The sequence below is a fragment of the Cygnus atratus genome, chromosome 8 (assembly GCF_013377495.2).
Source record: "Cygnus atratus isolate AKBS03 ecotype Queensland, Australia chromosome 8, CAtr_DNAZoo_HiC_assembly, whole genome shotgun sequence".
Classification (NCBI taxonomy): Eukaryota; Metazoa; Chordata; class Aves; order Anseriformes; family Anatidae; genus Cygnus; species Cygnus atratus.
The window spans coordinates 13,053,684-13,076,473 of record NC_066369.1 but is presented as its reverse complement, the minus strand read 5'-3'; the positions used below and the strand labels follow the sequence as shown (position 1 = coordinate 13,076,473).

General features: G+C 52.7%; 1 protein-coding gene across 1 annotated transcript; it reads left to right on the top strand.

Annotated features, from left to right (window-relative positions):
- The first annotated feature begins 1,495 nt into the window (after positions 1-1,495).
- NMNAT2 (nicotinamide nucleotide adenylyltransferase 2) lies at positions 1,496-22,739 on the top strand. The gene is made up of 11 exons (XM_035537508.2): positions 1,496-1,633; positions 14,371-14,459; positions 14,978-15,045; positions 15,427-15,505; positions 16,334-16,460; positions 17,100-17,180; positions 17,277-17,321; positions 17,798-17,874; positions 19,435-19,536; positions 20,259-20,326; positions 20,484-22,739. Exons 1-11 carry the CDS (start codon positions 1,549-1,551, stop codon positions 20,584-20,586), a joined length of 924 nt encoding a protein of 307 aa, XP_035393401.1. The 5' UTR covers positions 1,496-1,548; the 3' UTR covers positions 20,587-22,739.
- Positions 22,740-22,790: the final 51 nt, after the last annotated feature.

The following is a 22,790-nucleotide window of genomic DNA, read 5'->3' as shown; positions in this document are numbered from 1 at the left end:
CTGATTGCATCTGTGGCCAATGCTCAGCTGCTGAATATAAGCAGGACAGAAATCTGCTACCAAGCTGACCTTCCCCGGGAGACATCCTGACGAGGCAGTGTCACATCCCAGGAGTGCTGGGGATGTTTGCAGAGGTGGCTGCACCAGGCTCTTGGGTCCACGATCTCAGTGGCCCCGAGGGCCCCCAGGAGCTTCACCCCACAGCACCCTGTGGCAGCTTTGTCCAGGCCACGAACCGCGCAGGGAGCAAAAGCTCTTGAGCTGGAAGAAGCGCTCAGTGCTTCTGCTCAGGAATTTTCAGGCCTCGGCTGGAAGTCACTCTGTTCACTGGGCGAGAGCCCTGCTCTCTCCTTCCTTGTTTGGATGGCTGTGCATGATTTGGGTCACCAGAAAGGGACATCCCACAGGCTGCCCCATCCCGTGTGGCCTCAGACCTACTCACCATAGCTCTGGCAGCTCCCTCCAGCTCAGCCACGCTCATGCCATAGCAGCTGCCCCTGTGCTTCTAGTTTGTGTGCTGTGTGGTCACTCTGTCGCCAACTGGTTCAGCTTGGCTGTCTCCCTTATGCTTTGGATTAAGTAAAAATTGTGTTTCGAACACCTTGCCTGGGCTTTAGTTTCTTTGCTATGAAAGGAAGCAACGCGCAGTGGAGTGAGACAAGGAGCCCTGGGACCATCGCTGCCTGCGCTCTGCCCGAGCTGCGGTCGCTGCCTCTGCTAAAGGCCCCGAAGCATCTGCAGTGGGAAAGAAGCACCCTCATCCCCCCGGCAGCAGATGTAGAGCCACCTCCTGGTTCAGTGCCAAAAACTTGGGAATTCAGGTCACCCCAGTGCCCCTCCAGTGCTTTATCCAGCAGTCACGTTTCTGCGCCGAGGGGACTGAACGTCCGAGGTTGCCACGTCCAGGCACTTCGTTCCCTTAGCAAGCTCGTTAAATGCTAGGGGAAGAAATCAACGTCACACTAAAACACCTTTGGGGGAAAAGCACTAAAGCAAAGAAAAAAAAAAAGGGGGGGGGGGGGGGGGGAGCTGTTGTTTTGTGAGTGCTCCAGCGCAGAGGAGCCCACCACCACCACCGTGCTGCGCAGGCACGGGGCAGTCGCCACGCCGCGTCCCAGCCAGGCTTCCAGCAGAGAGGTTTCCATCCCTCGGTTCCCGCAGGTGGCTTTTTAAAGCTGCTGAGTAACTTTCAGCCCAAACGGAGGACGAGTTTTGTGAGGATGGAGCACGCACGGGCACCCGCGGGCGGCAGCACGCCCAGGAGAGGCCTGAGGAGTGCCCTCTTTTCCTGCCGTCACCCCGAGGCCTGCAAACGCCGATAAAGGCTGCGGCTGCGAAGGCAGAGCTGCACGGCACCGACCAGCAGCCCCGCCGCCCCCTCCGGCGTTTCTCGCCCGGTTTCCAGCGCCCTTCTCCCCTCACGGCCGGCGGGGGGAGGCTGCGGGAGGCGGCCCCGGCCCCGGCCCCGCCCCGGCCCCGCTCCCCCCCGCTCCGCCTCCGCCGCAGCCGCACCGAGACACAAAAAGCGGCTGGGGCCGGGCCGGGGCCATGACGGAGACCACCAAGACCCACGTTATCCTGCTGGCCTGCGGCAGCTTCAACCCCATCACCAAGGGCCACATCCAGATGTTCGGTGAGGCTCCGCGGGGGGGCGGCCCGCGGGGGGCACCGGGGGCGGCGGGGCCGGGGCGGCTGTCCGCGGGCCGTGTGGTGCTGAAGGCCGGGAGGGAGCAGCAGGAGGAGGAGGAGGAGGAGGAGGAAGAGGAGGCGAGGTCCCGGCCTCGCCAGCAGCCGGAGGCCGCCGAGGAAGACGGCCCCGCTGTGGGGAGCGGCACGAGGCGCAGGGGGGCCCCGTTTTCGCTCCCCTTTGTCGCGGCCCTGCCCCTAAGACCCCCGGGGCCGTCCTGGCAAAGGCTCCCGGCAGTGTCTGCGGGCCCGCGGTCTCCGCAGCGCTTTTATTTTCCCCCTGGCTGGGGAGGGAGGAGGGAGGGACCGGGCCAAGCAGCTGCAGCCAGGTATGGCGTAAGTGAACGAAAATACAGGCGGCTGTCGGAGGGGTCGGGCAGCCCAGCCTTGCGTTTGATAATCAGCCGTAGGAATCGGAAACGCTGGCGCGAGGTGGTTGGTATCGCTGAGCGTCCGTGAGGTGGTCCGGATGGCGGGGATGCTGAAAGCACTGCTCCAGCCTGCTCAGGGAAAAGGGAGGGATGGAGGCAGGGATGGAGGCAGGCAGGGAGGAAGGGCAGTCGCTGTCAAAGACAGCCTGGCATGCCATAAACACCGACTGCCCGGATAAAGCTCGGACTGCCTGGAGATGCCCGTGCAAGCAGCCACTCGCCTGAGGACGGGGGTTCTGCGAGGGTGAGGTGTCCGCTGCAGACCGCCCCATGGAATGGAAGGGGAGAGATCGGCTAGCTCCTCTCACACGCCTTCCTAGAGCACGCAGAGAGGATCCATCCCTGATGGCTGATGGGGGATTTCAGGCTGGAGAGCAGATGCTGAAGGTCTTGTGCTACAGCTGGGGAAGCATCCCTGGGGTTTCTGTAAGCTGTATGCAGGTTTCTAAGCACGCACACCAAAAGAAATTGAAATCAGCTTGGGGTAGTTCTGCATCAGACCTTGTTTTTGTAGATCATAATGAGATGGTCAGCAGGCTAGAAAATAACGGCTTTCTGGATGCAAATGATCACATTGTAATTTCTTTTCCTAAGTGCGAGCAGATTTCCTGGACACCGATGTACCCAGAACTTCAAAAATCCCATTCCCTAAGCTAAAACCAGTCGCAAACAAAAAGGAACAAGAGGAACTATTTAAAAATCAAAACATAATTAAATGAAATTACAGGGTGTTGGTTGTGACTATAGATAAAACGGACTTCTGTAATCCATATTATTAGAGATGACATTCTGATTAAGAAAAGTAAAACTAAAAATATCAATGTGGCCCATATTCAGTGGACTAAAAAACAGTAACAACATTTATTTTAGAAAATAAGGGTCAGTAAAATAATGCTTTGCAGCTGACACACAATGAGATTTTTTTCTTTTTTTTTGGCTCAGTGCTGTTCAGTATCTTTTATCAATGACCTGGAAGAAAATATATAATCCCCGCTGGTAAAAAGCGCCAATGACTCCGAAGTGGATAGAACAGGAATTAATGATGATAACGAGTCAGTTGTGCTGCCCGACTCGGTCTGTTTGATAGAAATGCCTTACTCAAACAGTGAAGTCAAATGCAAAGTCATGTGTCCAGCGAGGAGGAAAGCACGTCACATATAAACAACAGGCAAACAAATGTCTTCTGCCAAACGGTGATGTTGTCAAGGACTGAGGAGCAATCGTATGTAGTGCACTGCATACAAACAATGTGATGCTGTAGAAAAAACAGCGAGTGCAATCCTTGTGCATGCGAGCAGGGGAGTATCAAGCAGAAGAAGAGAGGTTGCCTCGTTTTTACATACTCTATTAGCAAACCCTTCCTGGAAGAACAGTAACAAGAATTACATTAGCTCCGGAAACCAGGCTTTATGGTGAGAGCGGAGAGAGGCTCGGTCTAGATTTACAAAAGCCACAAAGGAGCAACGAGATCATGGCCTAGGGGTGTCTGCACGAGGGAGGGATATGGGACTGGGGGGTGGGCACTTCTCTTGGCAGAGCAGGGACTGATGACATGCCAGGAGCAGGATGGGATGCCACACAACTTCAGACTAGAAATCTGGTGTGTGCTTTTGAGTGAAATTAATCAACGAGTAGGAAAAGACATTCAGGCACCTGGTGGATTTTCCGTCACTGGAAGGCTTTAAATCAGGACTCAGCAGTTTTCCAGGAAGACATGTTTTAGCTCAGAGAGGATGGCTTGATGTGGAAATTTTTTGTCTGTATGTCCTGGAGAGATCCTGGCCTGTAAGGTCCTGAGAAACTGGGACAGGGACAAGACAGTCTTCTACATCTAAAGGACATGGAAATTAGTTCCTAAATCCCTGTACATTTTTGTTTGAGGACTCCCTCACCCCCATTTAAAAGAGGAATCATATGAGGGCAGGGGAATCGTGACCAAAACTTGTATTGCTCCTTGAGCTCTGTGCTATGAGAGCCCAACAAAAAGAGTGTCCTATCTTGGAAATGCTGTATTTCCAAGAGCTGAATTTGTGCAAAATGACCGTCTTTATTTTTTCAGATAAATATTTGGGCTTCATTGGCCTGTTACGGTTTGTTGCTTACCATGAAGAGATACCATTTATTTAATTCGTGGCACCAGTTAAGCTGAGAGGACATATAAGACTTGCACTGGCATGCCACCATAGACATACCACTGTACGCCCATCACATGTCTCAGTTGGGATCTTATCATGTTTTATTCAGGCCAAACCCCAAATTCAGGAATTTTTCCTGAATGAGAGATGGGTTAGTTATTTGAAAGGCTCTTCTAACGGGGAAAATGTTTCCCCGATTTTTTTTTTCCCACTGGACGTGAATTTAAGAGTCACTATCATGATGCTCAGGTTTGCAGGAAGCTGGGAACTTGTCCCAACCCCAGACCTCCAGCTACAGCCCGTGGCTGACCCTGGCATCCATGAAGGTACTGCAGCCGGGCTCCTTCCCTCTCCACCAGTTCCGTGGCTGGGTCACTGGGGCTCACCAAGCAAGCCTGATTTGTGTCTGTGTATATACAATAAACGTCATACATAAAAGCTAATAATTAACACAAAACATAAACTTCACATATAAGGAAAAGGAGGTGAGATGCTGTGCTGTAGAGCTGTCCGTTTTAAGGGGTTGCGACAACACCCACATAGCCCTGAAAACACTCCGAGTTATTTGTGGTGTTAGATGTGCTCTGAGATGTACGTGTATTCTGAGTCACAACTTTAAGTTGTATTTTCTATATTTATGTGGCAAGAAGAAACTCAGCCCAGGACGTGGGGGGCGGGGGGGAAGGAAAGTCGGGAGGAAAGAAAAGGGCAGAGGTGGTTTAATGAGGCTTTAACATGATCACTGGTGGGCTTCAGCCTGCGGTGAGAAGCACCCATCCTGGCCTCAGTGCAGTTCTGCTGCTTCCTCCCCATGCGAGCAATGCCACCCAAAGGACAAGAGCCAACGGGCCAATGTCAAAAGCAAAATACTATCTGCATGGTGATGCAAACGTACTGGAGCATGTGCCGGCGCTCCGCCAGCTTTGGCAAGTAAAGCGTTTCCCTGCCATGTCCCAGCACAGGGAACCCCAGCACAGCTGTGTCTCCTCCAGAGCACAAAACCACAGGGCAGCCTCCAGAGCAAGGTGGAAAGCGTATCTTAAATTAAAAAAGAAAAAAGAAAAGAAAAAAAAGAAAATGCAGTTCACTTTGAAGGTAGTCTTGGGCATAGTACTGGGATTAAAGGTGTCCCTGTGCAAGGTCACAGGCTGGAGGGTTGGTGTGGTTCCCTCTCAGGGTGTTTCAGGGTTGGAAAGGGAGGTAACGAAGTGCTGGAACTGAGGGGAAGAGCTTCTGTTCGGTGAGCTGCTTTGTAGCACTGCGTGGGAAAGGGCTTGTCCTACCCCATAAATGTACGAGATCTGTGGGGTTGTCCCAATAATTCCTGCAAACCGAACCTCAGGGACTGGGAGGAGGCGTATCAGGTCAATCAAAATGCAGTGCTTTAATATTGATTTTTTTGTTTGTTTGTTTTTCTTAAATTATAGAACAAAAGGTTACTCTCCAAATGCAATATTTCCCATTTTGGCACTTCTGACACACGTCAAACCTGACCCGTGCCCTCCTCCACTCCCATTTCCCCCTCTGTTCATCAGGCTTTGGTTAGCGGAGTGTTTCCTGACCCCTCTGCCCTGGCAGAGGATGGTTTCGAGCCCTGGTGGTGCATTGCCCATGGGATCCTGGAGGCTGGGGCATGGGGGATGCTCAGAGCTGGATTTGAAGACAGCACTTTGGGCAAACCCCAAGGAAAGGGCCACGGTGCTGTTATTTCACTCTGTCAGAGGCGTCTGGTTTTATTTACACCATTTTTTTTCTGCACTATCAAGCCCTGATAGCAAGCGGGTGATTTTAATTAAATCTATGGTGTCTGCCTGCATCCAGACTTCCTCATCTGCTGCAGCTTGGTTTACCGAGCTCTGGGTTGCTGAGCGGGGGCTCTCAGCACCCTACACGCTTTACGTCTGTTTGGCCATGGATATGCCCACGCACTTCATTTCACACAGCTCCGAGTCCTCGGCACGCCTAGAGAAGCAGAGCTTGTGCTCTGGGGGAATCTCAAGCCCTGAAATTCAGCAAATCTCCACTGCCTTCCCTTCTCCACCCTTTTTGTCTAACTAGAACTGAACTTTCCCCATATTTGATGTGCATCTGTCGTTGAGGTGAGTTTGTATCCCAGCCAGTAAGATGGGTAAAAAAATCTCTCTGACACCATGAAATACAATGCAGTAGTCTGAAATAAAATGCTTCTGAAAACAATGGCAGAGGGCTCCGCCATTAAAAGTAAAAGTCTCCGTTGCTTTGCTTCTTAAGAGAATTTGAGCTATTAAAAATCCCAGCGGGCTGGGCCGCTCGCTGCTTGTTGAAAGCAGCCCTTGGAGCTCCGCTGCGCTACATCAGTGGGCTTTGGAGCCAAAAGGACCGAGCCTGGGAAGGAAAGGGGAAGGAAAAAGGAGGGGCTGAGGCTTTTGCCACTCTTGTGTTGTTTCAATAGCCTGAATTTCAGGAGTCACATTGTCTTACTAGTTGAGACAGCTGAAGTGCAAGGCAGCTTAATGAGCTCTGCACTGCCTGGAACGGGGCTGGGAGAGACGGGTGAGCAGAGGGACGGCTCGTCCTGTCCCCTTTTCCTTAAGTGCAAAAATATCTGCAGATGACCAGAAGCAAAATTCCCCCTCTAGCAAAAGCTCATCAGGCATGTGAGAGAGGCTTTGCCTCTACGGCGAGCACCACGAGCAGGAAGCGAAGGCTGCTTCATGCTGCTATTTCATCCCCACTGAGATCTGGCCATGCACTTAGGTCCAGTGATCGATGATCAAGGTGGGCGAGGGGGCTCAGGGCGGGCTGGAGGACATCGCAGATGGCGAGGGGCGGACTCGGGCCTGGCTTTGCTCCCCGCTGTGGTGCCAGAGCGTGGTTGGGCTCGGGGAGCGCTGGCAGCAGAGGGATCAGCAGAGCCAGGAGAGATGTTATTTATAACCCTCCAGGTGAGTTATCGGACATCGGAAGTCGTAGCAGGGCAAACTCCACTCCTCTGTGCTCATGTCTCAGCATCCTTTATGTTAACTTGGGCTGGGCTCTGAAGCGCCCTAGAGGAGGACCCACTGACCCCCAGCTTCCATCATCTCCAGCGTCTCATCCCATCCTTCTGATCCACAGAGCGGAGGAGCTTCCCCAGCACCATCAAAACTCCATCAATAACTGCTCAAGGATCCTTCTAAACTATTTATAAGCTCTTAAATATTTAGCAGTATTTATTACAGCTGGTGAGGCTCTGCATTGTCTCTAAAACAACACCACCTCCTGAAACGTGCCACGTGCTACCTTCTGCTTCAACCAAACGCAAGCAAACCCAGAAATCCACTCCTACAACCTCATTCAAGCAAGAACCAGGGGCTCGGCTTCCATTTCAAAACCAGAGGCTCACACTAAAATGCTCGCACCTCCTGCATGGTCAGCCCTGTTACTTTTGAGCAGCAGCCCATGGGATGTTGAGGACGTTGCCTAGCTGCGTGCTGTGCCCACATCGCTCCTGCAACCTTGGGCACATCGCTTCAGTTCTCCCAGCTGGTGCCTCTAATACAGCAGAACCAGCTTTGGATTTTGGGGAGAAGATGCGGAAGAGCTCCCATGGAGCATGGGGAACCCGGACGGAGCGGCTTTGCTTGCAGCTTCTTTGCTTGGTGCCCCAGTAAATGGGGATCTCAGGAGCCACTGTGCAACCGCACCCCGGCAGGGGCAGTGCCCGTCCCTGCCCCGCCCAGGGCTGCACCCAGGCAGCATGCTCTCTGGGATGTGCTGCCACAGTTTGGATATGCAAGAAAAAACCCATTTGATTGCACAAGAAAGGAAGCCAGTGGAAAACAAGTGAAAGAATCCACTTTTTTTCTCCTTTAAAAAAAAAATGCTCTTGGTGACAGGAATGTACCAGCCTGCAGCTGGCTGCGGTGGGGAGCGGCACCTCTCTGGGGACGAGCAGCGAGGCACCTGTCCTACATCCACCAGCATCCTGGCAGAAGAAGAGGACCATTTCCACGGCAGGATAATGAAAATATTTGCCATGTGCCTTCTGCTGCTGAGTTTGTCCTACTTGACTCTATCCGCAGGCTCGAGGCAATAAAAGCCATTCCCAAAGCGAGCAGTTGGGAATAGCCAGAACACACTCACCTTTGTTTGCCAAAGGGTTTATTTTGGTCACTGATATTTGGGCTCTAATCAAAGTAGAGATACAGCCATGCGATGCAAGTTTGGGGTCAGACCCTGGGGGGAACGGGAGGATCTTTGTTGTGGGCTGGTGTTTCCCCCCAAAACAGCCGGTGGGTTCCTTGGGGAGACAGGCAATGAGAAAAGCAGCCATCGGAGGTGGCACTCACATCCCCAGGGGTTCATGGCAAAACCAGACCACTTTGGCCATGCAACACCTTCTTTCCTTCCTTCCTGCTCGGGAGGGCACAGCTCTGCACCGTTCCCTGCTCCAGTTCAGTGGGCTTGGGGCATTTTGTCCTCAAATGCTCACCTGTAATCATTTTGACCCGTTTCTCTCTAAACACTGCGCTGGAAGAGGAAGGAGCTCAGCACCTTTCTCCTGCAGCGAGTTGGACCTGCAGAGCCAGGGCCCACCTGGAGGCGTTGGCACAGCTCTGGTGCCAGCAGCAGCTCCCATAACCGTGCCCCTGCACACGTTGCTCCTCAGCTCCGGGGTGGGATCACCCAGAGGGGAAAAGCACCCTGGCCCGGGTTAGGCTCTCCCTGCGATGCGTCTTCTCAGGCTCCGTGACAGGGACCCAGATGAACTGGGACTGGCCTGATCCCTTCCAAGGCCCCATCTGGCTGGGTCTCGTGTAGGTGCTCTGCTCTTTGTAGGTCAGCTCACTGGGAAGTGACTCAGCCTTCAACCTTCTCTCTCTTTTTTTTTTTTTTTAAAGTCAGGATGCCACAGATGGCAATGGCCTGAGCCTCCTTACTCATCCTTCAGGCGGCTCTCCAGGGCCCAGGGGGGTTGCAGGGAGGATATGCAGGCGCTGCACCTCTGGGGGCTTTAAAACCTTGGCTTCCACCTCTAGTATCAAGGTATCCTGCTGGCTGGTTCTTTTTTGCGCCTGTGAAAAGCCATTAAAAGAAGAGTGCAGCAACAACTGAAGCCATCTAGCATGGAAGTCCCTCCCGATTTTCTTCTTTATCCAATGCCCGGATGCAGCTCAGGACTAAAGGGGTGGGGGGAAAGTGTAACAGAGCAATTATCTTGGAGATGAAAAATCATTAAGCATTAACGGGGCTTAATGGGATAGCTCTACCCCCTCCTCCCACTTCTTTGGAAAGTGAAGCTTTCCTTGGAGAGCAGCCAGGGCTTGTTTTTGCAGCAGGGACATCGCCGTGTGCTCTGGGGAGCAGGGACGCCGAAGCCAGGCGGGCGGGCGAGGAGTGCTGGGGGACAGGGAAACGACAGGTTTGTCACACAGTTCAGCCTCGAGAGCTGCCCCAGCCTGGTGCCCAAATTCATTTTTCAGCATTATTTGAAGGCCTGAGTGGATGCAGCCACAAAGACATCCCCGATTTGGCATTCAGAGTCATATATATATATATATATATATGTATATATATACATCACTCAATTAGGCTGAGAATAACTGCTGGCTCCTTGCCTGACTTAGGCACAGGGTATGGAACAAGATTTAGACCCAAAAGTGCTGCTGGCTAAAGGATAGAGCATTGTGCTTGCATATCTGGGTCACTGGTCCCCGCAGGAGCAGGAATTTTGGCTGGGGGGAAGGCACCCGCCCTGCCCTCAGTGCCTGTGCGGGTTTGTAGCAGTGGCTCCGCAGCATCCCCTGGGCTGCATCTCCTCGTCTGGGAGAAAACAAAGGAGAGAGAAACTCTTAGGGGTGGGGATGAATCGGGGATGAAGGCAAAACATTTGAAATCACACCTTGAAAGATTAAGCACAAGGAATATTTGATTTCATTAACATCAATTGAGGCGATGGAGCGGCGCCAGTGGGGCGGAAGCGTTACGATTAAATATAGTTGGTGAAAATCTCCAAAAAGAAATGTCTCTTAAATAAGCAGCGATTTCCTAGCAGGGGAGCAGGATACTATTTCTGGAGTGATCTGAACACAAAACAATCATTTATCGTTTCTGTAGCCCTGGAGCACGCCCTGTGATCAGTCCTTGCCTCACCATCGTCTCGCAGGGGGCGGCAGTGCCAAAACCACACAAAATCCACTCATGGCAGAGGGGAGGAAGGCTGGGCTGGGGACACAACCCCTGCCAGCGGGGAGGTGTCAGCAGGACACGTGTTCCCCAAGCGGGCCCCTTCTGTCCTTCCCTGGCCCAGTAATGGTTGGTGCCTGACGGTGTGGATGTGGTGGTTTTTGGCACATGGCACCAGGCAGAACCAGGCTGAGGAAGGGCCTGGAGGCTGGGGTGCAAGGAGAGCAGCTCAGCCCTGCTCTTCTGGCCACAACGCTGGAGAAAAGCCCACCGCCGGCACCGGGATGCTCAACACCAGCCCTCCTGCTGCTCCGTGTGACGTCCCCAGCTCCTGCCCTGTCCCACCAGGCACCGGCACTGGTGGAGGGGGAACTTCAGAGGATGCAGAGAAGCATTTCAGCTCCCACCGCCGACATTTTCCTCACCAAAAAGCTGTTTCATTTCAGTCCAGCCTCGCTCTCTCAGGCCAGTCTCAAGAGCCATCAGTTTGGAAACCTCGTCACCAGGCTGAGCGCAGTGACAAACAGGCCAGGAACCCAACAAACGTGGGACCCAGACTCCCAAGACCAATGGCTTTCCTGACAAAATCTCAGTGTTTTTTTTTTTGTTTGTTTGTTTGTTTGTTTGTTTTTTTCCCAAGCAGCAATCTTTGCATAAGCAGGGAGATAAGGCCAGGAGCTGCACCGATGGCTGACCATAAGGAATACAGATGAGAAGAGGAATGCGACACCATTGCATTATCTTTGGCATCCCCATATCTGCAGGGAGTCTTCAACCCGCTCCTCACAAGCAGCATGCTTTGCATGAATATACAAGTTTTATTTAAAAAGGCATTTTCTGAGAGGGTGTAACGGCCCAGGGCTTTGGAGGAAGCACCAAGCACCGCACTGTCAGAGCAGCCATGACTACTCAAAGCAATGATCCAACAAAGCCAGCATCCCACTTCCAGCTCCAGAAACCGAGAAAAAACAACCAAACCAAACAACCAAATGAACCCACAGGTCATACTTTGGCATGGAGCAACTCAGCTTAACCCCACCGTGTGCACAGCACCGCTGCTTTTGGGCTGGAAGACCCAAAGGCAGACGAAGACTCACCCTCAGCCCTTTCAGCACCAGTCGTGACCTCCACCACTTTCCACCATCCACGCCGTGGGCACTACCATCCCCTCTTAGAAGACCTAAAGTGATTTGCTCTTGCCTTATATAGAGGACGACACTCAAGGCTGGATAAGCTTATGTGTTTGGACAGGCATGGCTACAGCTGCCTGTAGCTTTCTCCATCTCTACATTGAAGAGTAATTCAGTCCAAGAAAATTAAATCTGTGGGGAAAAAAAAAAAAACACAAGGCTTTAATGCGATTTTGTGATTACAGCACTGATGTGCCACAGACTCACGCCATCGTCTTGTGACACCCCAAAGCCATGGTGCCACCTGCCCCAGGTCCCCTGTCTCTGTCCCAGCATTTATCTTCTGTCTCCTGGTATTTGGTATTTCTGTCCTGTATTTCTGACATAGATGTCAAGTTCTTGCAAATGCAAATCCCAACTTTTAAATATATATTTTGAAGAGCAACAGAATTCCTGCAGGTTTCTCAAGAGACTGATATGCAGTTAGATAGCAAGTGAACAATTCAGAGCAAGAACATCCACCTCCTCCCTCCCGTGAGCTGCACCGCCAGGGGCACCTGGACATCCAAAAGGATTTGTCCTCCCGAGGCTGTTGGACTTGCTGTAGAAACGGGCAAGCACTTTCTCTGCCTACAGCTGCTGGAATTATATGGGATTTCTTGGGCTTACACTCCTTCGCTTGCAGGTGCCCAGAGGGTTTTCCGAAGGGCGCTCAGGTCCGATCTCTCCTGAGAGCTGCTGCGGAGAGGATGCGGCGCAGGTCGGGGTCAGTGCCCGGGGTGTGGGGTCAGAGCTGGGCTAGCTCACGCTCACACAGCCCTCAGGAAGTGGGTATCTGGCTGAATTTTTTGGTTCTGGCCACCAAAAACTTGGGCCCAACTAAGAGTATAGGTCACCTTCACAACCATGAAGCCATTCTGCTTTCCTTAGAGTGAATTTGACAAAGATGCTGCACACAAATAGGAAGCTTGGAGGTGAACAGGTTAGTGTTTTCAGTCTTCTTTTGGCAAGGAAAATCAGTCCAGGGCAAAGCAGGAACTAATGAGAGTATGTGTTAATTTAAAAGTCCATGACCATTTTTGTTAGAGAATTTATTTTTTTTCTTAGTATTTTAAATGCAAAACTTATACACTATGCTGTCTTTTTTTTATTTTTTTGATGTATTTATTTTTTTCTCCTAGTCTGTAAGAGATCCCAGGGCAGGTTCAGGAAGAAAAAATACAATTTCCCCCTTCACAATTGATTAACTTTAGAGGTACTCATGGGAAGGCCGTTAACATGAAGGATGTGGGGCTGTTAGAGTGGGTCCAGAGGAGGGCACAAAGATGATCGAGGGGCTGGAGCACCTCTCCTACGAAGAAGGGCTGAGAGAGCTGGGGCTGTTCAGCCTGCAGAAGAGAAAGCTTTGGGGTGACCCCATTGCAACCTTTCAGTACTTAAAGGGGTCTTATAAAAAGGATGGAGAAGGACTCTTTACTCAGGTGGATAATGACAGGACGAGGGGGAATGGTTTTAAACTAAAAGAGGGGAGATTTAAATTAGGTGTTAGGAGGAAATTCTTCACTCAGAGGGTGGTGAGGCACTGGCACAGATTGCTCAGAGAGGTTGTGGATGCCCCATCCCTGGAGGTGTTCAAGGCCAGGTTAGATGAGACCCTGAGCAACCTGATCTAGTGGGTGGTGTCCCTGCCCATGGCAGGGGATTGGAACCAGCTGATCCTTGAGGTCCCTTCCAACCCGAGCCATTCTGTGATTCTGTGATTCTGTCGACATCAATAATGGCACACACAGAGCATCCAAGAGGGAGAAGCTGCCGCTCTTTCCCTATGATTCCTCTTTTTAAAACATAAAATGGAGAAGAAAGGCTTTTTTTTTTTCCTAAGTGCATATTTGTCCATCACAGCAGGCTATATAGGGAAGTCCCAGGGAAGTCACCACATAATCCTCACTCCACAGCTGTAAATGGGAACAAAGCTCCCTTTCTCCAATGCCCGTCCATTGAATGCACACAGGAGTCTGGGGTCAGAGTAAGATTTTAGGCTTTTCTGGGGACTGGTTCAGTGTTTGTGAAGGTCCTGAGCATGCACAAGGGGCTCTCAAGCTTCTGCATACGGTGTTTTTATGTACATAACTTATACCACGCATAGCAATAATCATGCAGTAGCACTGATTTTAGCAACCTGCCCAAAAGGGGACAGCCTTCTCCACCCAACGCCCCTACTCCTCTCAAACACCCTTTCCAGCCCATTTTCTCTCCCATGGTGACCTTTATCACAGGGCTGAGCAAGCCAAGATGTCCTCCCTGCTCCTCTGCACAAATCAAATTATTCAATCCCATTTTAATTTCTTCAGACACCGGCAAGTACAGGGCACAAGGACTGGGAAGAAAGCCAGAGAGAGGATTTAGGGGGAGCCTAGGAGGTGCACGAAGGCTGACAAATGTCTCACTGGCTGTCCCAGGGGCATGGCAATCACAGTACCATTCTTGACTTCTATCTGTCCCAAAAGCTGTTTTCATGAAAAATATTCCTTTTTCTGCATGTCAAAACTTGGAGGAACAAAATAATTTTTTGATCAGCCCTGCAGAAGACAATAAAAGCCAGTGGAGGATGAAGATGTTGGAACCCTTGCCTAAATGATGGAAATTACTAATTTTGGGGGGCGTGAGAGGTACCAGATCCACAGCTGGGAGCTGACGGTGCAGCTTTTAGGGCAAGGCAGGTGATGGCCATATGAAGCTGGAGGTGAATCCCTCTAAGGGTATTTGGCAAAGCCAAAAATATGGTTTTGCAGGGCTCGGTGGGTTGGGCTGGTGCACTGACCCCCTCTTGTTGTTCCCCAGAGAGGGCCCGCGATTACCTGCACAAGACCGGGCGGTTCATTGTCATCGGTGGCATCGTCTCGCCTGTGCATGACTCCTATGGGAAGATGGTGAGTTGTCCCCGTGATCTCTTTCCTCTCTGTATGTGCCGTGCTGAGCGTCCTGGAGCCATGGGAATGCCTCTGAGAAGATGGAGAGGGATAAACCCACACAGGCTTTAGATAAAACTTGCAGCGAGACCCTGTAACCAACTAAAACTAGAGAGCAAAGAGAACTGCTGCCAAGCAAAGTGATGGTGGTCATTCTGCTTGGGTTGGGTTGTCTAAATGATTTTAAAACCCAATTTTATTTTGAGGAGAGCAGCAATACAAGTGAGCTTTAGAAGTGTGTTCTAGAGTTAAAAAAAAAAAAAAAAAAAACAGCATAGGAGAGGAGATGTTCTGCCTTGCCCAGCATCCTGGGTCTGCAGCCACTATACCCCAGGTAACCACGCTGACTGCCGCAGCTCTGAGAGGCAGGACTCCCCCTCATCCAGAAAGCTGGAGCTTAAACCACTTTTTGCAGCTGTGTTTATGGGCCGTCTCCTTTTAACCTTCATTTTGATCGTTCCTTCACCACTCTCCTGCAGGGCCTGGTCTCCAGCCGGCACCGCCTGACCATGTGCCAGCTGGCCGTGCAGTCCTCCGACTGGATCCGGTGAGTGGCCCCGATGGTCCTCGTGGTCCTTGTGGTCCTCGTGGTCCCTTCCAGCCCGAATAGCCACCACATGGACAGGCGCTAGGGCCAAGGGGCCAGCAAGCACTGGCCCGCAGGAGGCCCGCATCTGAGGTGGGACCAGCATCTCAGCTGCCTTCAGGAGGGAGGGTCATAGCACACATAGACACGTCCAAGCCAAGTGGAATTTGGGTACCAAGAACAGGAAGGAGCCTGGGCACAGGCACACGTGTTCAGGTCCTGTCCCACACAGGGGACTGTGTGAGGAAGGGACAAGTGGGGATGAAGCCGTCAGGGAGAGCTGGGTGGAAGGGCTGGAGGAAGGAGACGTGAGGACATCAGCCAATGCTGTTGCTCCTGCAGGGTGGACCCCTGGGAGTGCTACCAGGACACCTGGCAGACCACCTGCAGCGTGCTGGAGCACCACCGTGACCTGATGAAGGTGAGAGCCCTTGCGCTGTGGGCACCCTGCGACCTGATCCCATGCCGGGATCAGGCAGCAGACACCATCCTCCACCCAGCTGGTGCTCCTGAACCCAGAGGTGGGCACCAAAGACCAAAACAGAGAAGATGCAGACAATTGCCTGACCTGGAGGAGTGTGCGAGGCCCCTTGCCACAGCTATTGTGTGCTTCTCTTCCCTGCATGCAAAAGCAAATGGAGCCCTTCGGATCAGCTACTCGTGCTGTCACCAGTAAGCGGGGGCCAAGCAAGGAGCAGTAGATAACAAGGAACACTTCCTCTAAAGCAGAACTTCATTGCTGTGCAAAAACTGCTTGGAGGTGGGCTCACCAGCACACTCATCTACCAGGGCAAAACGTGAGGAGTGGCTTCAGTCCCACGGCCACTCAGTCGGACATCACCTCCAGCCAGGGATGATGGCCACCTGAGTCCCGTGCACACCAGGAGCAGGAGTGGAGGCAGTCCTTCCAAACGCCCAGGCAGAAGTTCTCAGAACTTATAAGCACCTCCAAGCGACAGAGGTTGCACCTGCCTGCGCACAAGACAACAGCAATTTTGCCAGCCTTAAGGGCCAGTGCAAAAACCCAACCCCACTGTCCTGAGCTATAATCACAACTCATTGGGCCCAAGACCCATCTGGTGGGGTCACATAGCAACAGGAATCCTAAAATGAGTCTGGATGTGTCTGTCACTAGTGATGACCTTCATCTTTGGGTACAGGGGCTCTCTACTGGGGTGGTAAAAGTTCTGGGAGGCACCTCCAGCCTTGGGGAAGCCACCCTTTCAATTAAACTTCTTCCTTGCTGCAGAGAGTGACTGGCTGCATCCTCTCCAACGTCAACACCCCCTCCATGACCCCCGTGATCGGACAGCCCCAGAACGAGTCTCCGCAGCCCATCTACCAGAACAACAATGTTTCCAACAAGCCCACCGCAGGTAGGTTGCACTGCGGGTGTAGAAGAGGAGCTGGCCACCCAGTCCTCACATCCCAGCCCAAGCAACCAAACACATGCCTCTTTGGGTTGAGCTCTCCCGAGCTCCTCCAGCTCATCCTCCTCCACCACTAATGGTAGAGCAGGGATTTCCCTCATCCTCCTCACAGTTTTTTGGTGTGCTGGCACCACTGGAGATAGGGAATGGCAGGGTGCTTGAACTCTTTGCAGCCCTGGGATCCCCAAGATTGACCGGAGGCACCTGCCTCATGACTCATACTTATTTTTGGTTGGTTTTCCTAAATCAAACAAAAGATTTCTATACCTCCATGTTAAGCTACCCCATGTCCATGCTCCTGATGAAAACCACTCCAGCTCCCTCTACTCTCCTGGCTGCATATTTCTGCCCTTCCCTGCTCCATCTGAAAAAAAAAAAAATCATTTTTCAGCTGGCCTGGGTCAGGTCTTTCTGCAGGCTCCATTGCACCTGATGGATATTTGGTTATTTGAAGGCTGAGCTGTCTGCCAGAGGAGGTGGCGGGAGCTGCTGTCCCCATGTGTGGGAGGCTCCTGTACTCTGTTCAAGTGGTCAGCCGTGGACAAAGCCTGTCCCCATCTTACCTCTTTTCTTCTCTGCCTTTAGCAAAGATCCTGGGGAAGGTGGGAGAAAGCCTGAGTCGGATTTGCTGTGTTCGCCCGCCCATGGAGCGCTTCACCTTTGTGGGTAGGTACAGGAGACACCCAGCACCACCTCCAGGCCCCCTCTCCCTCCCCAGCACCCCTGCCAGGCACTAGCACCTCTCTTCTGCCTTCCCCCCAGATGAAAATGCCAACCTGGGGACAGTGATGAGATACGAGGAGATTGGTGAGTACCCAGCCCCTCGCCATGCCGCGCCAGTGCTCAGCAGTGCAGGAACCCTGGTGGCAAGGGACCTGGGAGCATCACCTCCCCAGGGCCCTCCACATTTCTCTGTGGATCAAGCCCCCACAGCAGATCACAGAGCACTTATGCACGTCCATAAAATGCAGAAATTACTCCTGTCTCCGTGGGATGTCTCACCTCCAGGGCACAGCAGCCACCTAGGAGCAGACAGCAATGACACAGCAGCACACAAGAGGAGATGAAATAGCATATGGGGTAGTTCAGGGTGAACTTCCCGTTTGGCACCACTGGGGATGCAAGAAGGAACGTGGGATCTTTAGCAGGACACGTTTTGGTGGGGGGTGGATTTTTTTGGTGGAAGAGGATTCACTCAAGCAGAGCAATGGGATGACAGCAAGGAGGGGAGGAGCCCAGCCCTGGTTGCCCCACCTCTGAACTTTTCCGCTTCCTTCTTTCAGAGCTCCGCATCCTCCTGCTCTGCGGCAGTGACCTGCTGGAGTCCTTCTGCATCCCTGGCCTCTGGAATGAGTCTGACGTGAGTCGCTGCTGGGACCCCCCGTGCACCTTCCCCCGGCTCCATCCCTCCTCCGCTGCTGCCTCCCCTGCACCCAGCACTGCTGGGAGCTGCCCAGGTCCTCCAGGCTCACAGGAGCCATCCCTGCTGTCCCCACCGCCCCGAGCCCTTGCCTCCCCTGCACAAGTAACCACGTCAGCAACCCTGCCCAGCTCTCCTGGCCTCCAAACCTGTGCCTACTCGCACAGGGCCACCCAAGGCACAGCTGCTGCAGGGTAACCCTCTCCTAGGGGATTTTGAAGAATGCACTCCCATTTGTTTTCTCTTGGAAGGAGGCAGGATCAAGTAGGTGCGTGCCCCAACAGAGTAAGCTGTCAAGGTAGGAAAGTAGAGGTTTACAAAACTGCCGTAAGAGAAGTGTTGTCCTGACATTAGAAATTAAAGACATTTGAAACAATATCAACAGCTTGCACTCAATAAAAGAAGAATGAGTAATAATAATAACAACAACAACAATTAAAGGAGAAAAAAATAATAATAAAGGAAGAAAGAAAAAAGGAATTAAGACCAAGAAGAAAAATCGTCTTGAATCCTCAGCCAGATGCTGTCTGACACCATCTCACAGTGGGGCAGCAAGCGAGCCAGCTGCAGTAATGGCTGTGGTGAGGTTGGTGGGGAGAGCAGGCACCTGAAACTACAACCACATGGCAGAATGCAAAGCGAGTAATGGAAAAGTTGCTCTTCTCCCTTGCAAAGGCAGATCTGACCTGCAGATGGCAAATGACCCCTATGGAGATGCCTAGCTCCGTGTTTTGCTCAGGTGTTGGTGCTTTTACAGTGAACTGCTAGGATTCTGGCACAGTTCAGCGCACTGAGACACGAGCCCATCTCAAACACCAGCCCTAGGGAGAGGGGCTGGATTACTGACCTGCTCACCCCCTTCTGTGCTCTGAATCACAGCTGGTGACTGCTGGAAATAAAAAATGCTTCAGCCAGCTCTGGGCAAGTCACTTTGCCCCAGGCTAGTGGGAGCAAGCTGCATGGTGCTGGGATCAGTGCCTCCAAACCTCTCCCCTTCCATCCTGAGGAGAACCCGGCCATGGTGAGCCAGCCACGGAGCACCATCTCAGGGAGAACAGTAAATAATAATGTAAACACAAAGAGGGCCAGGGATGAAGGGCTGTGCAGACAACGTGCCTGATCCAGCAGTGCAGCTGCCGCCTCTTCCACTCAAATCTCCAGTGAGGCAGAGTTCATGTCCTCCTCAGGCAACATGTGCTGCTGCTAGCCTTTCCACCATGACAGGTCCTCCCTAAAGCCTAACTTTGACCTCCATTAATAGAATTTAACCCTGTTCCTTTTTATTTCATCTACCACAGACCACTCAACATGTCACCAGCAGCACTCCTTAATAAATCCACGCTTCTGCCAAAGGTTGTCCAGAAAGGGAGTAAATTTGAGGCTAGCTCCATCCAGACCTTTGCTAAACATTCATGGGGTGTGCAGCTCCATTTTGGGGAGGGGGGGGGAGATGATTTTTGCACCAGGAGGTTATGAAAACTCTCTTTGGGTTGATTCTAGATGGAGGTGATCGTTGGGGAGTTCGGGATTGTGGTGGTCCCCCGGGATGGAGCAGACCCTGATCGGATCATGAACCACTCCTCAATACTCCGCAAGTACAAGGTAAGGGGATTCACACACAGTCAGGGAATCAGAGAATACCCAAGCTGGAACACAAGGATCATTGAGTCCAACTTCTGGCTCCACACAGGACCACCCAAAAATCAGACCGTGTGTCTCAGAGCATTGTCCAAACGCTCCTTGAACTCTGTCAGGCTCAGTGCTGTGCCCGCATCCCTGGGCAGCCTGTCCCAGTGCCCGACCACCACTGGGTGCAGAACCTTTCCCTAACACCCAGCCTGACCCTCCCCTGTCCCGGCTCCATGCCGTTCCCTCAAGTCCTGTTGCTGTCCCCAGAGAGCAGAGCTCAGCGCCTGCCCCTCCGCTCCCCTCGTGAGGGAGCTGCAGGCCGCCATGAGGCCTCCCCTCAGCCTGCTCTGCTCTGGGCTGAACAAACCAAGGGACCTCAGCCATTCCTCACACATCTTTCCCTCCAGACACTTCATCATCTTTGTTGCCCTCACTGTTGCCCTTTGCTGCACCGCTTCCATGAGATGAAACTTTCTCGTGAGCCCAGATGAGAGCCTCAAAGTGCCACCCGGCCTCACCAACATCACACAGGGCAGGGGGGCCCGGAGAATTCCACCTTGGTTTTGCCCCAGCTGCTTACTGGGATCAGCAATGGGGCCACCAAGCCCTGCCCAGGTCCCTATCATCAACTGGGCACTGGCAGACACCAGCTTTCGGGCCATCCCTTTGCTTCTTTCTTCTTCCTCCCTCCACAGAGCAACATCCTGGTGGTGAAGGACGACTTGAACCACCCCATGTCAGTCATCAGCTCCACCAAAAGCAGGTGGGTGATGCTGAGGGCCTCCTGCTATGGAGTGGAATCAGGGTGCCCCCAGCCAACCCCTCCATTCATGGGGACACCACGGTGTTTCCAGCCCTGGTCAGCCCTGGAAAGGGGCCACGCAACCCCTCTGACCCATCCTCTTCTCCCACTCCCCCAGACTGGCCCTGCAGCATGGGGACGGACATGTCGTGGATTACCTCTGCCAGCCCGTAATTGACTACATCCTCAAGAGCCAGCTCTACATCAATGCCTCTGGCTAAGCACCTGAGGCCCTGCAGCAAGACAACCCTGTTGCCCCACGTCCCTACAGCTCTCCATCACACTTTTCTCTCTCTTTCTGTGTCTCCATCTCTCTCCCCACCCCACGGCCTCTCACTCCCGGCGCCGACGCTCCATAGTGCAGCAACATCTAGCGGCACAGCCCCGTGGGGAATGGTTTGGTCTCTCTTTTTTTGGGAACTGCCCTCCCCATCGTGTGTGGGGAGGGAGGGGGACAGAGATGTGCTCAGTGTGCTCGGGGAGGGAGGCAGCTCTGGCACACCCCCCCCACACATGTCACTGGGAAATGGTCCCCCCGATCCGACCTCCCAGCATGCTCAGAGCAGGGGCTTCCTCTTTGGCATCATCTTACCCTACTTAAGCTCAATACATCTAGGTGGACTTTTTTCTTTTTCTTTTTTTTTTTAAATTAGTTGCAGCGTGAGTCCCATGAACCTCTTGTCCCAGTGCCCTGCTTCCAAATGAATCCTGGTGGGTAGTGGACAGGTGTAACGCAACTGGTTCGGTGCCCCACCACAGGTGGACCTCCTCAGGCCAGCAGTAGGACAACCCAGTCACCAAAATCCTTCACTTGACCCTAAAAGTTAAGGAGATGGTATTTCTGAAGGGGTAAACATTGTGGCCAAAGCATTACTTGCTGGAAAGTATGTCATGTCTCACCTTTCCTTGGCTGCAAGTGAGCCTAGCTCATCCCAAGGCAAGCGGAGCTGGGGTGAGGCTATACTCCAGCCCCCACATCAGAGGGGATGGCCCACAGCACCTAGACAGGGACCTGCCATTTCCAAGGCCAAGAAGTGTGGGAGGAAGAAGAGGGATGAAGCAGGAGGCAACCCAAAGCCACTGATGAGAATTGCCTCAGGCCTGGCTGAGCTTCATGGAGACTGGGTCTTGCCTCATCCTCTAGCCTCCAGCTCTCTATTTCTACCTGTAAACTCCCCCCTTTTCCCTTCACTCCAACCCTTGAGGAGTTTATTAAATTCATGATATTTTCACCCTCCCAAACTGGCTTTGGATATGCCACACGTCCCCTGGGACAAGCCAGTCTCCTACTTCCATGCCTGTGATGTGCCCTGTGTAACCTGCTCAGACAAATGCCCCAAACCAGGACAGGTAACATGGAGCAAAAGAAAATTAAGTCCTGCAGAGACAAGGGTTACTGAAGCGGGCTGCTCTCCTGCTGGGTGTGCCCAAGGTGAAAGGATCCTGCTTCTCCTGATGGCTCAGCCTCATGGAAGGATGACAGCCGCAAGGAGGAAGGTACAGTCCTGCTCTACTTCTCACCTTCTCCCCCCCTTTGCTCCTTCTAACCATGTATCTCCAGTGTCTATAGCTCCTGGACCCGTTCCCCAAAGACCCGGGCTGACGAGGCCTAGGGAACCCCCCGCCACAGCACGCCTGCTCTCTATGATCCCTAGGGCAGCGCTGTGACCAGCTGCTGATCCCCAGCAAGGGCCAGTACTGTGCTGTCACACATAAAGGCTGAGACTCCTCCAGGGTGTCTCAGGGAAAGAGCTGAATTTACTTCTTCTTCCTTAAAATCTACAAAGAGTCACGAGCTGGAAGCTTCAAAGACGGAAGCTTCCAAGACGAGACACTGCACTAAGCGTGGTGACCTGCTGGACACTGCTGCCCTGTGCTGTAAATTTGCCACAGCCCCCTCCAGAGAAGGTAGCTGGCATCTCTGCAACAGCAAGCGACCTCGGGCAAGACAACATTGCCTACAAACCCCAGGTCCTCACGGCGCACAGGGCTTCATGAGCAGCAGCTAGCGGCTCCGCAGAGGAAGGCCCAGCCAAGTCCCAGAAGGGAAAGCATGAGAGAGAGATGTGACATGGGCTGCCCAAAGGCCAGAAGAGGTCTTCCCCTGTCAGGGATTTCCCTCCACGTGAAGGCTAGATCAGAAATGGCTGTGAACGTGGCAGCTTGCCAACAAGCTGAATCCCACAGCTCCAGCTCTGCTATCTGCAGGCAGTTGTGTACATACCTTGAGGGGTGTGGAGATACGGGAAAAACAAACCAGAGAGGGTGGCCAGAGCATGCAGGAATCAGCACGCAGAGATGACTCTTCTCCTGAGATGTCCTTCTGCTAGTTTGAGCTGCTAACCAACATCCTACTGAGCCCCCTTAGCTAACGCGTTGGGCAGGTACCCCTAGCTGGGTTTCTTGTCCATAAACACCCAATGTC